The sequence below is a fragment of the Diabrotica undecimpunctata genome, chromosome 4 (genome assembly GCF_040954645.1).
Source record: "Diabrotica undecimpunctata isolate CICGRU chromosome 4, icDiaUnde3, whole genome shotgun sequence".
Lineage (NCBI taxonomy): Eukaryota > Metazoa > Arthropoda > Insecta > Coleoptera > Chrysomelidae > Diabrotica > Diabrotica undecimpunctata.
In genome coordinates this window covers 12,829,261-12,851,046 of record NC_092806.1, presented here as the reverse complement: position 1 = coordinate 12,851,046, position 21,786 = coordinate 12,829,261, and the positions used below count along the sequence as shown (strand labels likewise).

The window sequence follows — 21,786 nt, the reverse complement described above, 5'->3', positions numbered from 1 at the left end:
GGATGGCTATATTAAATTAGAAATGTCTGCAGATAAAACAAACGCCAGCTTATACGGTTGCGTAAACAAATTTAGTATGAAGTGTTCGGTTCATATGCGAATTTGATAAATGGCGATGACCTACTGGTAGCTGGATTAAAGAAAGTAAGAAATGGGGTCATAAATGGTGTAGATTCTACACACCCACATCTTATATCGTCTGGGTTATTTGAAATAGGTGTCGGACAATCTAATAAAACTGAAACATTCAGAGGCTATCATGATTTGAAAACTTGCTAACACAATAATGAAAGAGGTAAGCTACCAAGTAAAGTCGAAAGGATGGTAAAAATGACTATAAATAACACAATAAACGAAATAGCAAGGAAGGGTCATAAATTAATTATGAAACAAAGAAAGGATTACGACAAGGAGGCTCTTTTTAATTTGATACTGGAAGAAATAATTAGAAAAAGCAAAGTAAATAAACAATCTTTAACAATGGCCATCAGTGTATAGAATTCGCAGATGATCTTACACTTTTATTGACAAAAAAGAAGGAACTAAAAAGATTAATGAACAATATAATAAAAGAGCCAAATGACTTCCTTCCCAAATCACGAATGTCTTGGTGTATTGGTAAGTCTGGAGTATCATTGATTTAATAGTGAAACTGGAACAAACCATGAAGTGGGGATATCCAGGAGTGGCTAGTATACCTGTTGAATACAAAGCACGTGGTGTTCGTGTGTATTAAGGTATAAAAAAAGTGCTTATTACAAGCTTAAATTTTTATTTTAAGAAGATCTTTTCCTGGACTTTAACAAAAAAACAAAAAGCAATGAAAACATGTTAGGATGTTTCGAAAGAAAAATACTAAGGCGCATCTATGGAGCGGTAAATGAAAATGGTGTCTGGAGAAGACGACACAACTTCGAACTCTATAGGATATACCAGGAACCAGATATCGTAAAACACATAAAGATAGGACGTCTGAGGTGGGTAGGCCATGTAATGCGGATGGAGCAAACCGACCCAGCTAGAAAAACGCTCCTTTATAGACCTATTGGTCAAAGAAGAAGAGGAAGACCCAGAACAAGATTCCTAGATAACATAGACCAAGATATGAGAAATATGGAAATACGTGCTTGGCGGAGGAAGGCGATGGATAGGGACGACTGGAGAAAAATTCTTGGGGAGGCTAGGACCCACACAGGGTTGTAAAGCCAAAATGATGATGATGAAGATCTTTTCGGAATTAAATCATTCCATCATCAGTTAAATAAAAAGTTGTTAAAAAACATTGTATGGCCACTTAAAAAAAACTTTCGAAGGACATCCGTATTAAAATATAATCCTCATGTTATTTATCAAGGTAAATGCAGTAGACTTAACTTATTGATTATTAAAAACTGAAAATGGGGGCATCTTAAATGACCCCCTGTAGCTGGTGAGGTTTTTTCGACTTACATTACCTCTGATCTGTTCTGGAGTCTGGAGTCTGGAGTTAGCCCTAGACTCCAGAACAGATCAGAGGTAATGTAAGTCGAAAAAACCTCACCAGCTACAGGGGGTCATTTAAGATGCCCCCATTTTCAGTTTTTAATAATCAATAAGTTAAGTCTACTGCATTTACCTTGATAAATAACATGAGGATTATATTTTAATACGGATGTCCTTCGAAAGTTTTTTTTAAGTGGCCATACAATGTTTTTTAACAACTTTTTATTTAACTGATGATGGAATGATTTAATTCCGAAAAGATCTTCTTAAAATAAAAATTTAAGCTTGTAATAAGCACTTTTTTTATACCTTAATACACACGAACACCACGTGCTTTGTATCATTGATTTATTTATGTTCTCTTAATAAGGCCTTTCGTCTACGGATATCAGGTAGGGCTATTACCGAGAGGACGATAAGCCATTGAAGTTGGATGCATCTCAATGATCCGGTTACCACACACATAGTGCTGTTAATTTGATTTACCTAACTTAACAAGTGTATAAAGGCTTGGAAATCGCCAAGTGGTTCCACAGAGCTTTTGAACAATTATTTCTCGTTTTTAGCTTAACAGAGACCTTTTCAAGGTGTTACTTATAAAAAGGGTACTATCTAGCGTAACTCCAAGATGTTTAGGAAACTTATTACATGGAAGTATTTTGTCTTGTAACATAACACCTAATTTCCTATGGGCCATTTTATTGTTGAGATATGAACAGCATACTTCAGGTTTGATAACACTAGGACAAAGTCTCCACTTTTTAAAAGATTCCTTTAAAACTTGTAGATCGGTCGTTAGAGTCCGCTCTGTGGTTTCTATAGATTTACTCCTAGTCATTATCATCATCATCGTTGGCTCGACAATCGTGGATTCTGGTCTGATCTAAGACTCATCGTCATTTTGTTAGGTTTCTGGTGACGTGTTGTTATCTTCTGATCTTTAGTATCGCTGTTCCTATCGTTTTTAACAATCGTATTGTCAGGCATTCGTATTATGTGTCCAGTCCTTTTAAGTAATTGTGTTTTAATGAACGTTATCACATCTTGTTCATTAAAGAGTTGGTATAATTCGAAATTAAATCTTTTGCGCCACTGTCCTTGATTGTTTATAGCCCCAGATTGTTTATGCGGAGAATCTTACGCTCGAATATTTCCAAAAGTCTTTCATCCTTCTACGTTAGAGTCCATCTTTCCACCCCATATGTAAGGAGTGGCCTTAGCAGTGTTTTGTATATAACAATTTTAGTTTTGTTTTATATTTTTTTCTGTGAATTTTTTTTGGAGTCCATAGTATGGCCTATTTGTAAGTTTTTGTATTTCTTTTATTGTTAGTAGTCACTAGCGAGTTAACATATTTGAAGCTGTCACCACGTTCAAAGATATGACTCCAAAGACTGTTTTTCCTTCCTCATTTGCTACAGGATTGTTAGTAACCAACATGTACTTGGTTTTGTCTTCGTTGATGACTAGACCGACCTATTTGGCCGCTGTATCCAATTCTAGGAAATATTGCTTAACATCTCTCTCAACATTAGCTTTATCATCGGCGAAAGAAGCTACTGAGCCTTGGTGACGTTCATTTCTTAGTTTTTTTCCTTCTGAGTTTGTCTTCCAAAATGAATTGAAATATTCTGTCAGACGGCATTTGGTTGATAAATCGAGTAGTTGTTTTGCAAGGAATGTCTTGTAAGGACTTATATATCAGTCCTTCTCTTTAGACTGTGTCATAAGCTGTCATGTGTAAAACCGCCACTAATGTTTTGAGGCAATTCTGAAAGCCAGCTTCGATATAAACTATTACCAGTACTTGATCGCAGCAGCTCCGATTAGATCTAAAACTTGCTTGTTCTGCGGACACTAGAGTGTTGGCAAGACAGTCTATAGAATGAAAAATGATAACTTTTTCGATATTATAAGAATAGCAAGAAGTCTACAGAGAAGAAAGCATTTTGAATTGGTTTAAGTGTGGAGTAAAAGTAGATTTTTGTTAGTTTAAACAATCGACCGCATTGTATAGATTTTTCTTGAAGAAAAAACGGTAAAGAAGCCAAGAAAATATGTAGAAATGTACTATATACACACATTGTATGTTATCAGCGTCTTGTTAATTTTATTTATGATCTAATAAATATTAAATTATGTTTTAATGATCAATAATTATTTCCTATTTCAATTTAGAAGCGTTTATCGCCTCGCTAACAAGACATTAGCAAATACCAGTTAAATCCTAAATCGTCGCAGCATGTTATACCTATCTCTTTTCATCTGTTATGGTAATTAAATAAATTTAACTTTCACGGAAAGTAATTGTTGTAATTATAACGACGAATTAATGCTTTTGTAACTATCATAATTTCTATTTTATATTGTTAAAGCGAAATAGTTTTAGCAGCCGTCATTTAGAAGAACTTTCTTGGAAAAATTACTCGAAAGGATTCCTTAGTTAATAGCAACATATTTAGATAATTGTTTTCCAATTGGTGGTTAACAAGCTAATTGGACGTACCTACCGTTGAAGATTGGCATGTTAGCCGTCTGGTAAAGACATTCCATACAATTTTAAAGATAAATCCTAAAAATAAATGGCATCATCACTATTTTATTAAATATTTAGCACAGAGTTATCGGAAAAAATTGTAATTACAGAAGGCCTTAGAATAAAGCTCCTTTTTTTGATTCGCACATAACAGAAATATTACATAACCTAACTTACCTATATATACAACTATCTGATTTCTTTAAAACCCAATAAAATAGTTTAAAATACGATTTTGGTTACTTTTTACACGGGTTCTTTCTAGTCTATATATTTGACATGATCTTAGGAGAAAATTTATTTCTACTGCCTCTACTGTTTTCTTTGTTTTTTCTGTCATCTACCAGTATTCTGATGCGTATGTCATTATTGGCTCACTTTTTCTCTGTAGATTGTTAATTTTGTATTACTGCAAATTCTATTGGACCAAAGTAAATAATTAAGAACACATTCATTTTTTGTCTCTGGTGAACTCTGTTCAGATGAACCTTTATCAGATATAGTACTGTCTAGGTCTAGATAATTATATTCTTCCCATTGTTTTAATTTTCTTAATTTCAACTCTGGAAATTGGTTTTCTTCCCCTATTCGTCAGTATTCAGTTATTCCCACGTTATTAATTGTTACATCTTTAAGTTCCCTTAGCATGTAATCAAGATCTTCTTAACAGTTTGCTTAATGCTCAGGAAAAAATAATGTTATAAGCTAGCCCTCTTTTACATAGGATAGATTCCAATTTGCGGGAATATTTTGCCTTCAATTAAACGTTTATTAAAAATGCCTCCTAGCATTTTTAACAGTAGGCCTTGTCCACGTTTTTTATTTTTCATTTATATTTATATTTAATTTTTACTTATTCCTAACTTAACTGCAGATTCCGTTTCTGTTTTCTGTCAGCACAGCAACTCCCTATTCTAAATAGTTCCATAAAGGTCACTATTAATCAAGAAAACCTAAACAGAGCCTGGAACAAAGATGTTTGGCCAAAGGATGCAGTAGTATCAAAGTTTTTTGCCAATGGAATCAAAGAGGAGGATGCCAATGTAAATGTATCCTCTGTAAAAGGGTTCTTAAAATTAAAATGTGTTTAATTAAATAATGCTCAATCGTTGTGTAACTTCTTTCTTGATTTTGAAATACTACTCAGTGTTTAGCTGATTGTTTCTATCTTAATAAGCACTGGCTTGTACCTTATAAACTATATACTGTATTACATATTAAATATAATATTGTGATATTGTCTGATGTCATTGTATTGTAAAATTACCGGAAACAAAGTTATACGGCCCAAAAGAAAATTTGTTTCAAAATTTTTAGTTATTTTTGTTTAAAACATTTTTATTTTTCATTTTACGATTAAAAGTAATATAAATAAAGTTGTAGACAATTTAATTTGCTATAAATATTGTCTAATAAAAATTTTTGTAAGGCTGCTAATTTACTAGATACAGTGCGAAAACCCTTTCTCCTCTTTCCCCCCCAAAAAAAATAAAGGTCCAGTAGTGTATTAGTAGTATTGTCAGTTGGACCTTTGGTCAATGCTTAGTTACATAGAATTTTGAAATGTACAGATCACATCTACATGATTGTGACTGCCCATCCAAACTGTCATATGTCACATGTCACGTCACCTTAACATTTCCGTTAATACCGGGAACCATTCTCTCTTCTCTCTCCTGTTGCCGACCAGAATGTAGCTTAGATTTTTAAATAATTTTAAACTGTTTGTCCTTGTTTAGTGTAGTGTTATGGTCTACTTCATGTTTAATTTTATGTTTATGATATTCTGGAATTGTTGGATAGCCCAAAACTGACGAAGTAAGTCTAAAACGTTAATCATAAAAAAACTTTTATCATCCATTAACTTTTTTTATCGAGGTTAATCAATTTCTTCAACTAAAAAAACGTTTTTTCGCTTATTTTAGATGCCCTGAAGATGCTCTAGTGAACGAAAGTACTTGGGCAAGATTTAATTAATAAAACTGTGCTCGATATCTTTATTTTATCAAAGTACATAAACAATACCCTACAATTTTTTGTGATTTTTCTTTACGTATAATTATATAAAAATCGTTTACTTGAACAACAAAATTCAAATAACTACACACAAAAAAACTGACCACATAAAAATTTTTACAAGATACATAAATATGAATAGCAATCACCCTTAAGCAGTATATCTTCAAGCCAAAAGTTACTAATCCTTTACTTGCAAATTACATATGATTATTGCCCTCACAGATACGCCTATGATTTGTTGTTATATAAAACCCGGTATGTCAAAGTTAAAGGTCAGTTTTTTAGACCCGCGAACAGACGGTTGGGCATATCTTATTAGATCACTTAGTCGAGTGTACTGCGAGAGAAATACCAAACTTTCTCTGTACTTTCTACTCTACTGGCAGCATCCTAGATCAATACAGTACATAAATTGTAAGATTTCAAGCAAATGATATTATTTATGTAGGCTAGAATGGCAATTTATTGAAATTTGTTTAGTTTTACTTTTAAATTAAGATATATTGTTAATTAGGTGGAATGGTACAGCTGTCAGCGTACGATTTCACATTTTCACGAAGAAACGTTTAATTTATTATTATTTGTTATTATTTGGAGTTTTCTCTCAAAAATGAAGTTCAGTTAGTTTTCTTAATATTGTTTGAGTTTAGTTCTTGAACCGTAATATATATTTTTAGTGGATTTTCTTGAGCTTAGGTTCATAAAAAAAATTGTTTTGATACTAAGACATTTTTATATTTTTTTTCGACGTTTCGGCAGGAAATCCATGCCTTTTTATATAAGAAGTAATATGGACAAGCATGTAAAAATTCGGTGCTAACAGGTATACCTGAACGTCACAATTAAAATAATATTAAAAGCATATGCCAGACCCACTAAGTCACTACATGTAAAATATGTAAGTCACTACATTATTTTACATTAGGGCAAAACTCAATGGAAATAAACGACTATTTATTTTTCAACAGTAGCGGGGGAGAAAATAGAATGTTAGGCACAGGCTTTGTGGTAAATAAAAAGCTGAAAGATCTAATCGTTGACTTCAAACCAATTTCAGAAAGATATATGTATTAAGAATAAGAGGAAAATACCAAAAAATATCATTTATAAATATACATGCACCGACTGAAGACAAAAGTATAGAAATAAAAGAAGACTTTTATAATCAAATAGATACAGTATTCGAAAATATCCCCAAATACGATGTAAAAATAGTGCTAGGTGATGGTAATGCAAAAATAGGAAAAGAAGAAATATATGTACCCACCATAGGAAAATACAGCTTGCATGAAACAACGAACGAAAATGGTCACTTCCTAATTGATTTCGCGAAAGAAAGAAATATGATCATTATGAGCACATACTTCCAACACAAAAGAATACACCAAGGAACGTGGAGATCACCGGATGGGAAAACCATAAACCAAATTGATCATGTGCTTGTCGAAAAAGATATGCAAAAATGTCTAAAGAACATAAGAACATACAGAGGTCCAGATGCAGATTCAGATCACTTTATAGTTGGAATACAAATGAAACAACTTATTCCAGTGCTTAGAAACCAGCGGAAGAAAAAGTATAAAGCAACTAAACCTGTGAGACTACTGACAGAAGAGGAACAAAATAAATATGAAAGAATAGTCAGTAGAGGATTAGATAATATTGCAGAAAGTGGGGATATTGAAGAAACATGGATGCAAATAAAAGTATGTATGACCAAAGCAGCTCAGGCCAGTAATAGAAATATAAAACACTAATACAAAGAATGGTTCGACGATGAATGTAAAATGGAACTAGATGAACGAAATAAATTAAGAATGAAAATGATGCAAGAAAAAACAACAGAGATAGAGAAAAAATACAATGAACAAAGGAAAAGAGCCAAAAGAATAATAAGATCTAAGAAAAGAAAATACAATGAAGATAAATTAAAATGTATAGAACAGAGCTATAAAAATAGAGAAATTAGAAACTTATATCAAGGGGTGAAAAATGAGAAAAAGGGGTACCAAGGAAAACCTGTACACTACAAAAACAAAAATAGAAGAAATTTAGTAAGTGACGAAGAAATATTGAGCAGATGGAAAGAATACTTTGAAGAACTTTTAAATGAAATTCCCACAACAGAATATGAAGAGAAAGAAGAAGTGAAGGAAAATGTCGATCAAGAACGAATAGAGGAAAGACCACCTAACGAAAAAGAAATAAAAGAAATAATAGAGAAACTAAAGAATAATAAGAGCCCAGGAAGAGATGAAGTAACAGCTGAAATGTTTAAATATGGAGGACCAGTACTAATTAAGAATTTGGAAAAGTTGCTAAAAGACATATGGAACAAGAAAAATTACCGAAGGAATGGACCGAAGCGACACTGTGCCCTTTTCACAAAAAAGGCGACAAAAGTTTATGCCACAATTACAGGGGAATAGCCCTACTAAATGTTGCATATAAAATACTTGCAGTATATATAAAAGATAAGCTATCTCAAAATATAGATAATGACATAGGGGAATATCAATGTGGATTCAGAAGAGGGCGCAGCACAGTGGATCAAATTTTCCTACTGCGCGAAATACAAGCAGAAAGCTACGAATATGGGAAACGTACAATGGCCCTATTCATCGATTTTAAACAAGCGTTCGATAGGATAAAGCGCAAAGAAATATACAAAGCACTACGTGAAATGGGAATTAGTGAAAAACTGATAAGAATGGTAAAAGTGATACTACGAAAAACAGAGAATAGGGTTAAAATAAATGGCGAAGAAACAGATAAGTTTGAGGTTAGTGAGGGGGTGCGACAAGGAGACCCACTGTCATCGCTGTTGTTCAGTATCGTCCTCGAGGTTACCATCAGAGAAGCTAGAATCAACAGGTCAGGACTTATATATTAAAGATAACACCAATGCTAAGCATTCGCTGACGACATTGTACTGATAGTCAGAAGTAAGCAAGAATTTAAAGAAATAATAAAAAGATTAGAAATAAAAGCGAGAAAGAAAGGGATGTACATAAATGAAGAAAAGACCAAATATATGGAATGGACAGAAAGAGATTACATACAACAACAATATCTGACAGTAATAACAGATGAAAAAGTGGAAGAAAAGTCCTCAGGAAAATATTTGGAGGTAAATTAGGGAATGGTATATGGATAAAAAGACCAAATATGGAATTAGAGGAGATGTATGGAGAGCCGAATATCGTAGGGATCATAAAGTCACAAAGACTGAGATGGTTGGGACACATCCAAAGGATGAAAAACACGAGACTGCCAAAAAGAATGCTAATGGGAGGAATAGGAGGGAAAAGGAAGAAAGGCAGACCGAAAACCAGGTGGAAGAAGGATGTTGAAAAAGACATAGAAAAACTTAAAATACCAAACTGGAAAAATAAAGCAACAAACAGAAAAGAATGGAAAAGAATAGTAACCCAAGCCATGGGCCTTCTAGGCCTGGAGAGCTAAATTATATATATATATATATATATATATATATATATATATATATATATATATATATATATATATATAAATTGTTGCTTAGACAAAAGAAAACACCAGAAATACAGACAGAAATGAAATAATACAACTCGTAACTAAATTCTACAGCGAACTATACAAAGCCCCTAAAAGAAGTAGAATCGACAACTACAAAAACGTAAAGCGGTAAAGCAGCTAGAATAGATGCTATAACAGTGGAACTACTTAAATATGCTGGCAAAGAAAACCTGGAAAATCTTAGCAGGCATATATCACTGGAATTCAGCAAACATAATTCTCATTCATAAGAAAGGTAGCAAAGAGGATATCAAAAACTACAGACCCACAAGTCTACTATCTATCATATACAAGATCATTAACAACATACATATTAACAAATGCATTAGATGTTGCACAACCGAGAAAGCAGGCTGGCGTAAGAAGTGGATTTGGTACTATAGGTATGTAGAGACGTCTTGTTGATATTTGGATTTGAGTTCGTATACATCGATGTATGTCTAATGGTCGGAAAGAACAACGAAATCGCCATAGTTTGCTGGTGTTTACCAATTTATATTCAAAAACTGATAAATCGTGTTATGTCTTCCCGGTCTTGTTCTATGGAGCAGAGGCATGGATCACAACGGAAGCCACCCTGAAGAAACTAGAATCCTTTGAGCTGTGGATATATCGCCGTATTCTTCGGATATCCTGGACAGACCACATCACTAACGTGGAAGTAAATCAGAGAATAGGCAAAAGCAAAGAAATAATCTTTACCGTAAAGAAACGGAAGCTTGAGTACTTCGGACATGTCATGAGGCATACTAAGTACCGGCTGCTACAGTTAATAGTCCAAGGAAGAATCGACAGTAGGAGGGGACCGGGAAGAAGACGACACTCATGGATACATAACCTGCGACAATGGTTCGGACTAACATCGACCGAGCTGTTCAGAGGTGCCGTAAACAAAGTCAAAATAGCCTTGTTAATAGCCAACGTCCGAAACGGATAGGGCAAAGGAAGAAGAAGAAGATAAATCGTGCTCTATGATATATCTATATCTATCCATCTACTAGCCGACCCAAAATCCTTCCCTGTCTTAGCCACATGAGTCAACACTGAATAGAAACTGGTCCGTTCCCTGAAATCAATATTTGGCGACGATTTGACATGGCCACTGGCGCAAAACAATTCAGAGACCTCACCTGTAAACTTAAATGCCTTGCAATGTGAAGTCACAACTTTTATTTTTGTCCAATAGCAACGGTTTGCTGTAAACTGCAATGGATTCCACGTTATAATTGAGTACTGCTCGATGCATACTGAAACTCTAAAATTGACTATGATAGTATAATTACATATACCTCGTACTAGTCTATCTAAACTTATAAAAAATCGATCTTTAATAAATCTTTTGCGACCTAATGTATTTCAAGAGGTTTTTTATTCTTTATAAATTTTTTTATATCGTTTTTATTATTATCTGCACTCTTATACATAAACATTTATTCATCAGCATCAAAAAAAATTATATCCATTTTTACTGTTTCCTAGAATAAGAAATTATATTTTTTCATAAAAATTTACCACAGAAATTTCTTTGACAATCGATTATGCTACTTGACCTTTAAAACCTGATAATTAATACAGTGACGAACAGGTTATATAATTTTATAAATAAATACTATAAATTCCTATTTGTCTTGTTAGAGAAGAAAGTTTGCTAATTATAGCTCTAACTGAGTAAAATACTGCATTTTATGCGAGAGATAAATAATTATTATATTGTAAGGTAGAGGTTAATTCGTTTTATCAAATATTATTTTCACTTTTTCGGTTTCATGCTTTTTATCTTTACTGCTTGACATTAAAATTAGAATACTAAGTAAAACATGAGCAAACGTAACAACTATCGTTACATACGTTGTACTGAAAGTAAATACTGATAAAAATTTGGTTACGATCGAAAATTGGTAACAGAATTATTCTGGAATTGGTAATAGGATGAATCGAAGATACTTTAGGTGGTGCTCTTGATTTTGTTTATGGGCTCATCAAGTAGATCCTCATTAGTATTTATGAAAGATAGATAGGTATATATAAATATCGGTTTCCGTTTTCTAGATCTCATTCTCTTTTGTTGTTCGTCATCTTCTTCCCAGGTATCTCGTATTCATCGCTTCCTGATATTTTTAACTCAACAGCAATGGATTCTACACGATAGCATGCAGACGACATTGCTGTCCTTCAAAGCGGTAACTTTGAGAACACTTTCTGTTACTGGTGCTCTCAGACTAATAATAAAAACATGAGGCAAGGTAAATTTACTATCTATAAATCCAAGACAGAGATGGTTCTCTTCACCCGAAAAAGAAGGATCACCTAATGTGATGGCCTGGATCTACACTACTAACATTAGGTCAATTCTAACTTACGGAGCTACTGTTTGAGTACAAAAAGTGCTATAGGTAACAGCGATCAACAAACTAAACCATAACCATAAACTAAACCATAACCATAAACTAAACCAAACCCATAAACTAAACCAACTACTGAAATGAAGTTGGTTATTGGCATCAACCCTCTAGACATACCTATATAAGACATGCATCTGCACTCAGTGGGTGCAAACCTAGATGTAGGAACAGCACAATTGAGATTTCGTTTCTGACAGGGAGAGCTAGATGCATTACCCCTGCTACAGGCAGGATGTAACTCAATTAAACCTAAGCTTGTTTTTGACAAACCATACAAAATCGATGTAAACAGTGAAAACTAGACAGTGTAGGAAGTCAAACGTGGCAAATACCTATTGCATATACACCGATGGCTCCAAAATTGAACAAGGATGCGGAATATACTCCAGATCAGTGAAGATAGGAATAAAATGGAGCACTGATAAAAATGCCAGCGTAGTTCAGACAGAACTGGCTAGTATCTCCATAGCCGTAAAAGAGATAACCCAAAAAGGTAAAGCCGGAAAAACCATAATAATCTGCACGGACAGCAGACAAGCGGACTACACTACTAACCTTGAATAGACCACGTGTCACATCAGGGTTAGTAATCGAGTACCACTAACCATTAACTCAAGCTTCGAATGGTAATAACATCATCCTGAGGTGGATTAAAGGACACAATAGGAATAAAGGTAACCGTATTGCTGAATAACTATCTAGGAAGGCGGCAGGCCTAAGACTCTTAGGACCTGGGGATCTTTTTGGATGGTCAACTACAACAATCGCAGAAATTGTCAAATGCCACTTCCATATCCAAACCGTGAAAAGATGGGAAGAAAGGCAAGTGTGCAGACTTGCTAAGGTAACGCTAAGGAACCTTCAAGAGTCTGCATCAAAAAAGTATTTAGAAATGACCAGGAAAAACCTACGTTTGACAGTTGGTTTTTAACTGGTCATTATCAATTAAGCAAACATCTCTACATTTAGGAGATAGTAGACACATCTCTTTGCAGGAAGTGTGAACGAGAAGGCAAAACTCTAGAGCATGCCCTGTGTGAATATTCGGAGTTATTGTCAATTCGAGAGTACGCGTTCGGCGAGTCCTGGCCTACAACTGCTTACATAAGTGAGATGTCCCCTGGTGACTTGTCCACGTTACTGGAAATGACAGGATGGACAATGAGCTAAGGACGACAGCTCCCTGGGAGGATGAACAATGAATCAATTGTGACATCAGTGCTATGGGACTTGACTCGCCCTCCCTACTCTACAGATATAGAGAGAAGAAAGGAATTCCCGATGTGTAAAGATTGTGAGAGATGTGTATGACTGAGTAACATAATTAATATTATGACAGATGTGGGAGAGATTGATACATTTTTTGTGAAAATAAGATTTCATTCAGACTCAGTGCGTAGTCCTTAGGAAATACTGAAGGGAATTTAGAACAAAAACTGGACTGAAGTTTATTTCTTGAATATTTCCTCTCTAGTGTCTTTATCTAGTGTTCCGTTATTGTCATCAAATGCGATAGTCTGTGGACTAGTACGCATTTCGATGCGCATCGCCCCGCCTCGAATTTTCCCATTGGCTCTTGACCTGGAAATCCCTATTTATCGCTCGAACAGCGCAAATAAATATTGGCGATTTTCAGGTCAGCCAGGTCAGTTCCTCACGGGCTCTCCGAGAGCTTAGTGCTCTCGGGGCTCTGCTTCCTGCTTTTCCATACTCTGTGGCTGAGAATTGTTTCAACTTAACTTGGTGTTTTTTATTTCGACGAAGAAATTGTCATGTAAGAAATATCTTGTTTTTTTCAAGGCAAGACACCGAAGATAAATATTTTCCAAGTCTATAACCCGAAAATGGACTTAAGTAGAGGAGCTTTCGACAGTATATTCGAAGCCCTCTACAGAGCACCCGGATATCAGAAGGTGGCTAGACCCTTAATTGTTCCCCCGAGGTGACATTATAGGAAAGTTTCATTACCAAGTATTTATATTTGCTACAATTTTGTATTTCCATTCCATTTTAGTGTAGAGTTTCTTTGTTGTCCTCCTAAACGTATATACACATGACATACAAGTTTTCTAGCCATATACTTTAGGTATCATACTCTTGTGCTTTTACTATCTGGTCATCTACAAAACTAAGTGAATACAGGGCGTAATCATTAAGTGGGAGCCTCATATTTCTGAATTTCTTCTTCCCGTATTCTAATATTTGTCCTAACAGTATGGATCATAAACAGCTTTGTTTAAGAATTTTTTTGCTCTGAATCTGAACCTACCAAAGTGTTAAAGATAAAACAGAAAAAGATACTATTTTATCAAGGATCAAATCTATCAATGATTTCTTCTGAATTCTCATTCCTTGACCTCCTTTATTATAGGATCACCCTACAATGTTTGTATGTTTTGTTATGTCATATGAATATGTTAATATTCTTAACTTTTTCATATTGAATAAGAGAATCTGTTAATAAAGAACAGACAAATAAAAATTAAGCTTATTAGGAGACAATCTTCATAGAAAAGTCCAAACTGTATAGGTCAGAAATTATAATTTGTAAAATGTATCATTCTGTAGTTATTCTGATAATAAACGAGATGGGTTCGGCATTACATAACTTTTACATGTCTAAGTAATACTTAAACCGGATAATAATAGTAAAAATATCGTTATATCATCACCGACAGATATATGTATAAACAACCGAATGCTACTTTCTACATTATCACTTACCTCGAAGAAAAGGCGTAACGTATAATTTTCTTATGAAATGATCTTGACTTCGTACCTCACGCATTCAACACCCACCACGATTAAAACATATCAAAGATTTTTTTAATCATACTTTGTCACGAAAAAAAGATAAATCGTTCTGGGTAGAACTGAAAAAGGTTGGGTTTTAGTTGATTCAGTTAATGTTTTTTACATTACAATTATTCTTGACGTATATTATACGAGATTACCCAAGAATCAAGAAAAATTACTAGAATATGTTAAAAGATCATTGTGGAATACAAGAGAATGAAGAAGTTGACCAAGAAGCTAAAAAAGGAAGAAAAACAGGAAAGTCTTTAACTCTTTTACAGTCGTGAGTAGATTATATAGTTTTAAATAATTTTCTTAGACTGGTTAACAATTATATAACCACCTTTAATGATTCATATTCTCAAAAAGAAAATTTGCACCTCCACCTATTTTATTAGGGTGGTGGGAATAATACTTCCCAGTGCCCATACGCGAAAAATGTAAATTAAAAAAAAGGAACATTTCAAACTAATTTTACTTTATTTAGAACTCATAAAATACACAATATGTATTCATAAACGAGTAAATACATTTCATTGACCATGAAATTTCTTAAAACAGGGTGTCATGCGTAATGGAAGATTGCAGTAGGTGCAGATATACCGAGTCCTTTTCTCATTTTGTTTAGTACTGCACATCCTACAACGCCTGTAATTTTTCTCCTTGTTTGGCATATGTCTTCCGCTAATACCACTTCATTCGAAACTAAACGTTTATTTGCTAAAAACATTTTGGATTTTATTCTACGTTTCCGTAAAGTAAAGCCCGAAATCAACTGTCTTGTTAAATTTAGGCGAAATGATAGTTGGTCGAGTTTTTTCCGTCTACTTATTTGTATTAGCATGAACGAATAAATCCATAGCCATATCGACTAAATTGTAGAAAATTCTAAACCACCATTTGGCAGATCTTGTACGCTGCTACCTCATTCTCTAGCCTTTTCCAAGGCCTTCTTTTTCATTTTACGCCCTGCATTTTACTATGTACATTCTCACTACATGAACAGCACCAGACTATCGAAGTCTCTGAAATTTAACAAACTCTGAGATTAGTACCTCCTTGAACAGTTGGTAGAGTTTATGGTTGTACCTCTCTATACTCCGTTTTTGTTAAGAGGTCCAAATATCTTCCTTAGGACTTTTCTTTCAAAAACTTACAGCTTTCTTCATATCTCTATAAAGATAATCTTCTAATAATTGAAGAAGAAGCACTCCAAATACGTGTTAAAACAACTTTTGAACATGTATATTACTTCACCGTTGATTATTTAAAATTTAAAATTATAAATAGAATGAGATAGATTTAAATCAGTTTAAAAAAGGGAACCTATCCTGATTTCAGCCGGACTTACTACACCCTATCACCTCTACTCGTTGATACATCAGGTTGGATGTGTATTTTTTTACTGAATTAACACAAATACTACTAGGTACTTGTTAATTTATACGCAAAAACTTTTATTTTTATTCAATCAAGGGATTGGGTAGATACTGTGTCCATGTGGTAATTTAATTTACTATATCATATCGGTTATTCGTTAGAAATAGTAATTTGATCTGGACTGTCTTATTAATATTATCTATTTATTTTTCAGGTTGTGCCAGTGCTCAAAAAGGAGCTCAAGAAGATCCTTGTAAAATAAAGTCAAGAGTTGTCGGCGATATCACGTATTGCGATAGATACTGGGAGTGTGTTAACGGTCAACCAGAATTGTACGATTGTCCAAATGGACTAGTGTTTGCAGGCAAAAACAAAGGTGTTACGGAAGGATGTGATTACCCTTGGAGGGCGAATTATTGCGACGGAAAGCAACAAGCAAGTAAGTAATACTCATTATCATGATAATTTCCCAGTATATCAAGTACTCTATTCCTGGATATATGCAATTCCTCCAGCTTCGATTATACCATCTACATATTTTGTTAGTCTTGGTGTTGTTCTTTTAATCTGTTTTCCGTCTATAGACAATTATCCTTTATTTTTTAATAAATTATTCTACTCATTACCACTTAATAAATATAAATTTTATCGAATAGAGTGAAGAAAAAACTAAGACGCAGAAAATGATTAAAACAAAAGAACGACCAGTATGAAAATCATTTATTTTTCAGTGTGCTGTCTGGTATTTTCTTTCCAAGATTTTTTGCAATAAAATTTTTCCATGTAGTGGGGAAACAGGCCTAACCTCCAATTCTGGTGGACCAGAAAGATTTTTGTTGGGGACTTCTACTTTTAGCTGAGTGGCTCTGCATTTTAGCCTCACCCTTCTCATTCTGAGATAGGATTTGCTAACTATGTGCTAGGTGTTATTTGTTTTAAAACGTTTTATTTACTGCTCAACTTGTATTTCTATTTGATTGTTTATCTGCAGGTTAGCTGTTATTGAATGTTAACAAAGCCACATGTGCTGTCCAATGTTATTGAAGTTATTTAACAGATATTGCGAATTATCTTTTTTTTTATATTTATAGTAGATTTAACGTTGAATTTAATTTAAGTATTGGTATTCAAATAAATTGAATTGAAAAATATTTTCTAATTATTAACGTTTACAATAATTGTTTTAGATCCACCAATTGGTACTGAACATTGCGGATGGCTGTATGGTATTTTCGGACACGAAACGTCTTGTACCAGATACTGGACGTGCTGGAATGGAACCGTTGTTGAACAGTTCTGCATCGGCGGTCTTCTCTACAATGAAAAAACCCACTCCTGCGATTGGCCCGAAAACGTTGAAGGATGTCAAAAACATCGTAAGAATTAGATTTATATTATTTGAAATATTTTTTACAAATCTAAACAAAATAACAACAACCTTCTAAACAATTCGCATGTTTCAACAATTATTGGAGGTGATTTCAATACCCATAACGATCTTTAGAGGTCCTATAAAGTTAATGCTTCTGTTCAAATTAACGACTTGTTCTCCTTCTTCAACAAAAATTTCTTGATCAGGTGTCAAATCTGCTGTCGACTTATCAATATATTCGCCAGACCTCGGTAATAGCGTAAACTGGTCGATTAAAGTAGACACGCTAGGCTCGGACCACATTATTATTATTCTTCTTCTTAGGGTGTCTATCCGTTCTGAACGTTCGTTAGTCCAATTAGTCTCCATTCCCCCCTATCTTTCGTCCTGGCCTTTCAATTTCTGACCCCTAGATTCCTCAAATAATCTTCGACTTAAGTTTTAAATCTAGATCTTGGCCTGCATCTCTTCCTGGTTCCTGCTGGCTCTTGATATAATACCTGTCTTTGGGGGTCTCCAGTGTCCATTCTTTCAAGTTGTCCTAGCCACCTTAGTCTATTAATTTTAATAGACCGGACGATGTTGCATTTTTCATAGCATTGATACACCTCATAATTGTAGCGCCTGCGCCATATCCCACTTTCTTGTACTCCTCAGTATATGTGTCTAAGTATTTTTCTTTCAAAGCGGTCTAACAGTTCTTGATCGCTTTTTACCATAGTCCATGCCTCTGACCAACTACGTGACCAACTACTCTGACCAACTATTCAACGTCTACAGTGAAGTGATATTTCAAGAAGCTTTATTGGATATTGTGGAAGGTATTTTGGTCAACAGAAATAGCATTAATAATATTAGATATGCGGACGATACGGTCATATTTGCAACTGACATGGAAGATCTACAGTACATAATACAACATGTATACAATGCATGTAAAAGGTACGGACTGCAAATGAATCTCAAGAAAACGAAATCAATGATATTCTCAAAAAAACCACAAAATGTAGATAACCTGATTACAACATGAACTGAATTACAACTGAAAACAACATATAAATATTTAGGAACGTGGCTAACCGGAGATGGAGATCAAACAAAATAAATCAGATCTAGAATAGAAATGGCAAGAAACGCGTTCATAAAATTGAAGAACTTACTTTGCAACCGTAATCTTAATCTAGATATCCGCACAAGAATGCTACGTTGTTACGTTTTTTCTACTTTACTATACGGCATGGAAGCGTGAACAATAAAACAGTCTGAAATCAAAAAATTAAACTCCTTTGAGATGTGGTGCTACAGAAGAATCTACAGAATATCGTGGACTGAAAAAGTAACTAATATAGAGGTGTTACAAAGAATAAAGAAAGAATGTGAAGTCATAAAAACTGTTAAAATTAGAAAGATTTAATATCTGGGTCATATAATGAGGGACGAGAAGTACGTATTACTTAGATTAATTATGCAAGGGAAAATACAAGGGGAGAGAAACCCAGGACGACGCAAAATATCCTGGCTAAGAAACTTGAGAGAGTGGTTCGGTTGCAGCTAATTAGAATTATTCAGAAGCGCGGCCAATAAAATTAAGATAGCGATGATGATTTCCAACCTCCGATAGGAGAAGGAACCTGAAGAAGAATGTCTCACAGGTTTAATAAGAGTTTCATATATTAGTATCTTGGTTTTTCTGCTAATTCTGTGTGATGTTAAGAGCTGCTTTAGTCCAAAGTAAGCTCTGTTCGCCAGGTATATTCTTCTCTTAATTTTTACGCTTACTAGGTTGCTGTTATTTAGTTGTGTTAATAAACAAATTTTTACTGAACCAAATAAAGTAAGGTCCCGTCTTATGCGTTGTATACGTTCCACAGAAAACCGCATATAAAAAAATTGCACAAAAAAGACATTATATGCCTTGAAAAAGTAGGGATACCTACTTTTTCAGTATAGACTTTTCAAACTATAGGGAAAAGTCCCGTAGCTTTCTAAAATTATACTAAACCAAGACAAAAACAAAAAAGTTTCCAGTTTCCAATTTCTATTCGTTTTTGTGACTATTCATATTTATTCATATCGTGTGAACGATATGAATAAATATAAATAGACATAAATAGACGACGAGGGACAAACAAAACGAGGATGAAAACAACGATTCCTCCAAACCACACTTAAAACTTTAAACTGTAACGATTAACTTCACACTGCTACACATTTTCCCATAAAAAAGGACATAAAACGAAGATATTACAAATTTGAAGAAAAATTTGGACTAAACACTGGAGGCAGTTGTCTCTGACAACGCTTCAGCGGGAGTGAGTAAATTCTTAAAAATCATTCGCTTAACTATAAACCAAACAGTAAACGGGAATATTTATTTGAAAACGCAGTATCGAGCGGCTTAACGATCAAAGAATACCGAGGAATTACACATCTGCGATATATAAACAACTTTAAAATGGTTTATTATTGACCTCGATGGTCGATGCAAAGAGGAATTGAAATACACCAAAATTATTTTTTGGTTTTTAATGTCATATATGAGGGGATTTCAATATATTCCAAGGAATTTGCAAATGCTACAATTATAATAGTTAATAATAGAAATTTTTGGATGAAATACAAACCACACAACTTTAAAATCACGTAAAAATAATCCGCATAAAAAGAGACCTTTCTGTATTTACCAGTTTATTATTTATAAAGATACAGGGTGTTAAATCGGACATGCTTCATAATAATATTGGTTACATCTGTTAAATCACTCGATGTAAAATAGCATATCCATAAATCTCTATATCCATATAATCTTCAAAAGTGGTTCTAGCGAAATGCGTAGTAATATACAAAAAACCACCCTATATTTACATACCAATTTCATTGTACAATAATTACATCGATATTTACTTTGCAGCTCTCTGTAACGACGACCCCAATGGAAACGTACCATTAGGAAAATCCTGCAACAGATACTGGCAATGCCAAGGAGGATACCCAAGGCTCCAACGGTGCCCGGCTATGTTGGTATTCGACCGTCATGCCTTAAGATGCGTTGTACCTCCTACTGACGACTGCGACATTCCTTCTACAATCCCACCACCACTTCCAGAAGAAGATGAACTCGACAACATCCCACAAAATAATCCCAACAACAAAGGCAAGAACGATTTCCCGAACCTACCACCTGGCGCCATTCCTATACCTGACAAAAACCAGAACAGGCCTAGGAACTAAGTAGTAGTAGGGATTTAGTTATTTAGTTATGTTTTTGAGTTTTTTTGTGCATGTATGAACTAAGTTGTAAATGTTGAAGTTAAATAGATACGAATCAGGCGAGTGTGTGATTGACAAGAATGGTTAGAAAAACCATGAACTGTTTAGAATTGTGAAGATAAATTTGTATTGTTGTGTATACGTAATATATAAACAACGTGTGTACCTTATTAAAATAAATTTTACAAAAAAAGTATATCTAGTTTTAAAAAGCCCTCAAAGAAATTAACATAGATGTAGATGGAGACGGTGTTTAAATGCCTAATATTACCTTGGCTGTTTTCAAAGTGCACCGACTACTAAGAGTTATTAGCGGGAGTTTATAGACAATAAGATGCTTACACTTTTCATCTAATTTCTTGACATTTTCTTGAGATCGTCAGTCCAACGAGTAGAGGTCTTCCTTTACTTCTGTGTGTAACCTCGTTCTCCATTCAAGCAATCTCTTCGTCCACCTTTTATCACTGATTCGGGCGACGTGTCCGACCCAGTTCCATTTCAGTGTGGCAATTCGGGAAATTATATCGGTAACTTCTATTCTTCGTCTTAAGTCTTCATTTCTAACTCGGTCACGAAGCGATGCATTGACCTTTCCATTTTTCTCTGAGCTATTTGCAGCGTTTTAGAAGTTGTAGCTGTCAATGTCAAAGTTTCGGCACCATAAGTCATCACAGGCAACACACGTTGGTCAAATGTTTTACGTTTTAAAGAAATTGGTATATCACTTTTAAAGATGTCTTTGAGTTTTCCATAGGTTACTCATGCTGAGTGTATTCTTCTTTGTAGTTCAGATGCTTGGTTGTCTTTTGTGACCTTTATTTCGTATCCAAGGTATATGTATTTTTCCACCAGCTCTATTTGGTTGTCTCCAATATTGATATCTGCTAGGTACTAGGTTTGTACAAAACTATGTCGTCTACGAATTTCAAATTTTTTATTCTTCTACAGTCAATGTTCAGGCCTCTCTCTTT

At 34.3% G+C, this 21,786-nt stretch overlaps 1 protein-coding gene across 1 annotated transcript in view; it reads left to right on the top strand.

Annotated features, from left to right (window-relative positions):
• The window catches only part of LOC140439174 (protein obstructor-E-like), a 49,900-nt gene extending 28,891 nt beyond the window's left edge, over positions 1–21,009 (top strand). Inside the window, exons 2-4 of the mRNA XM_072528912.1 lie at positions 16,388–16,612; positions 17,361–17,549; positions 20,457–21,009. Of these exons, the coding sequence (XP_072385013.1) occupies positions 16,388–16,612; positions 17,361–17,549; positions 20,457–20,776 (734 nt within the window). The 3' untranslated portion in view covers positions 20,777–21,009. The remainder of the gene's footprint in view (positions 1–16,387; positions 16,613–17,360; positions 17,550–20,456) is intronic.
• The last annotated feature ends 777 nt before the right edge of the window (positions 21,010–21,786 follow it).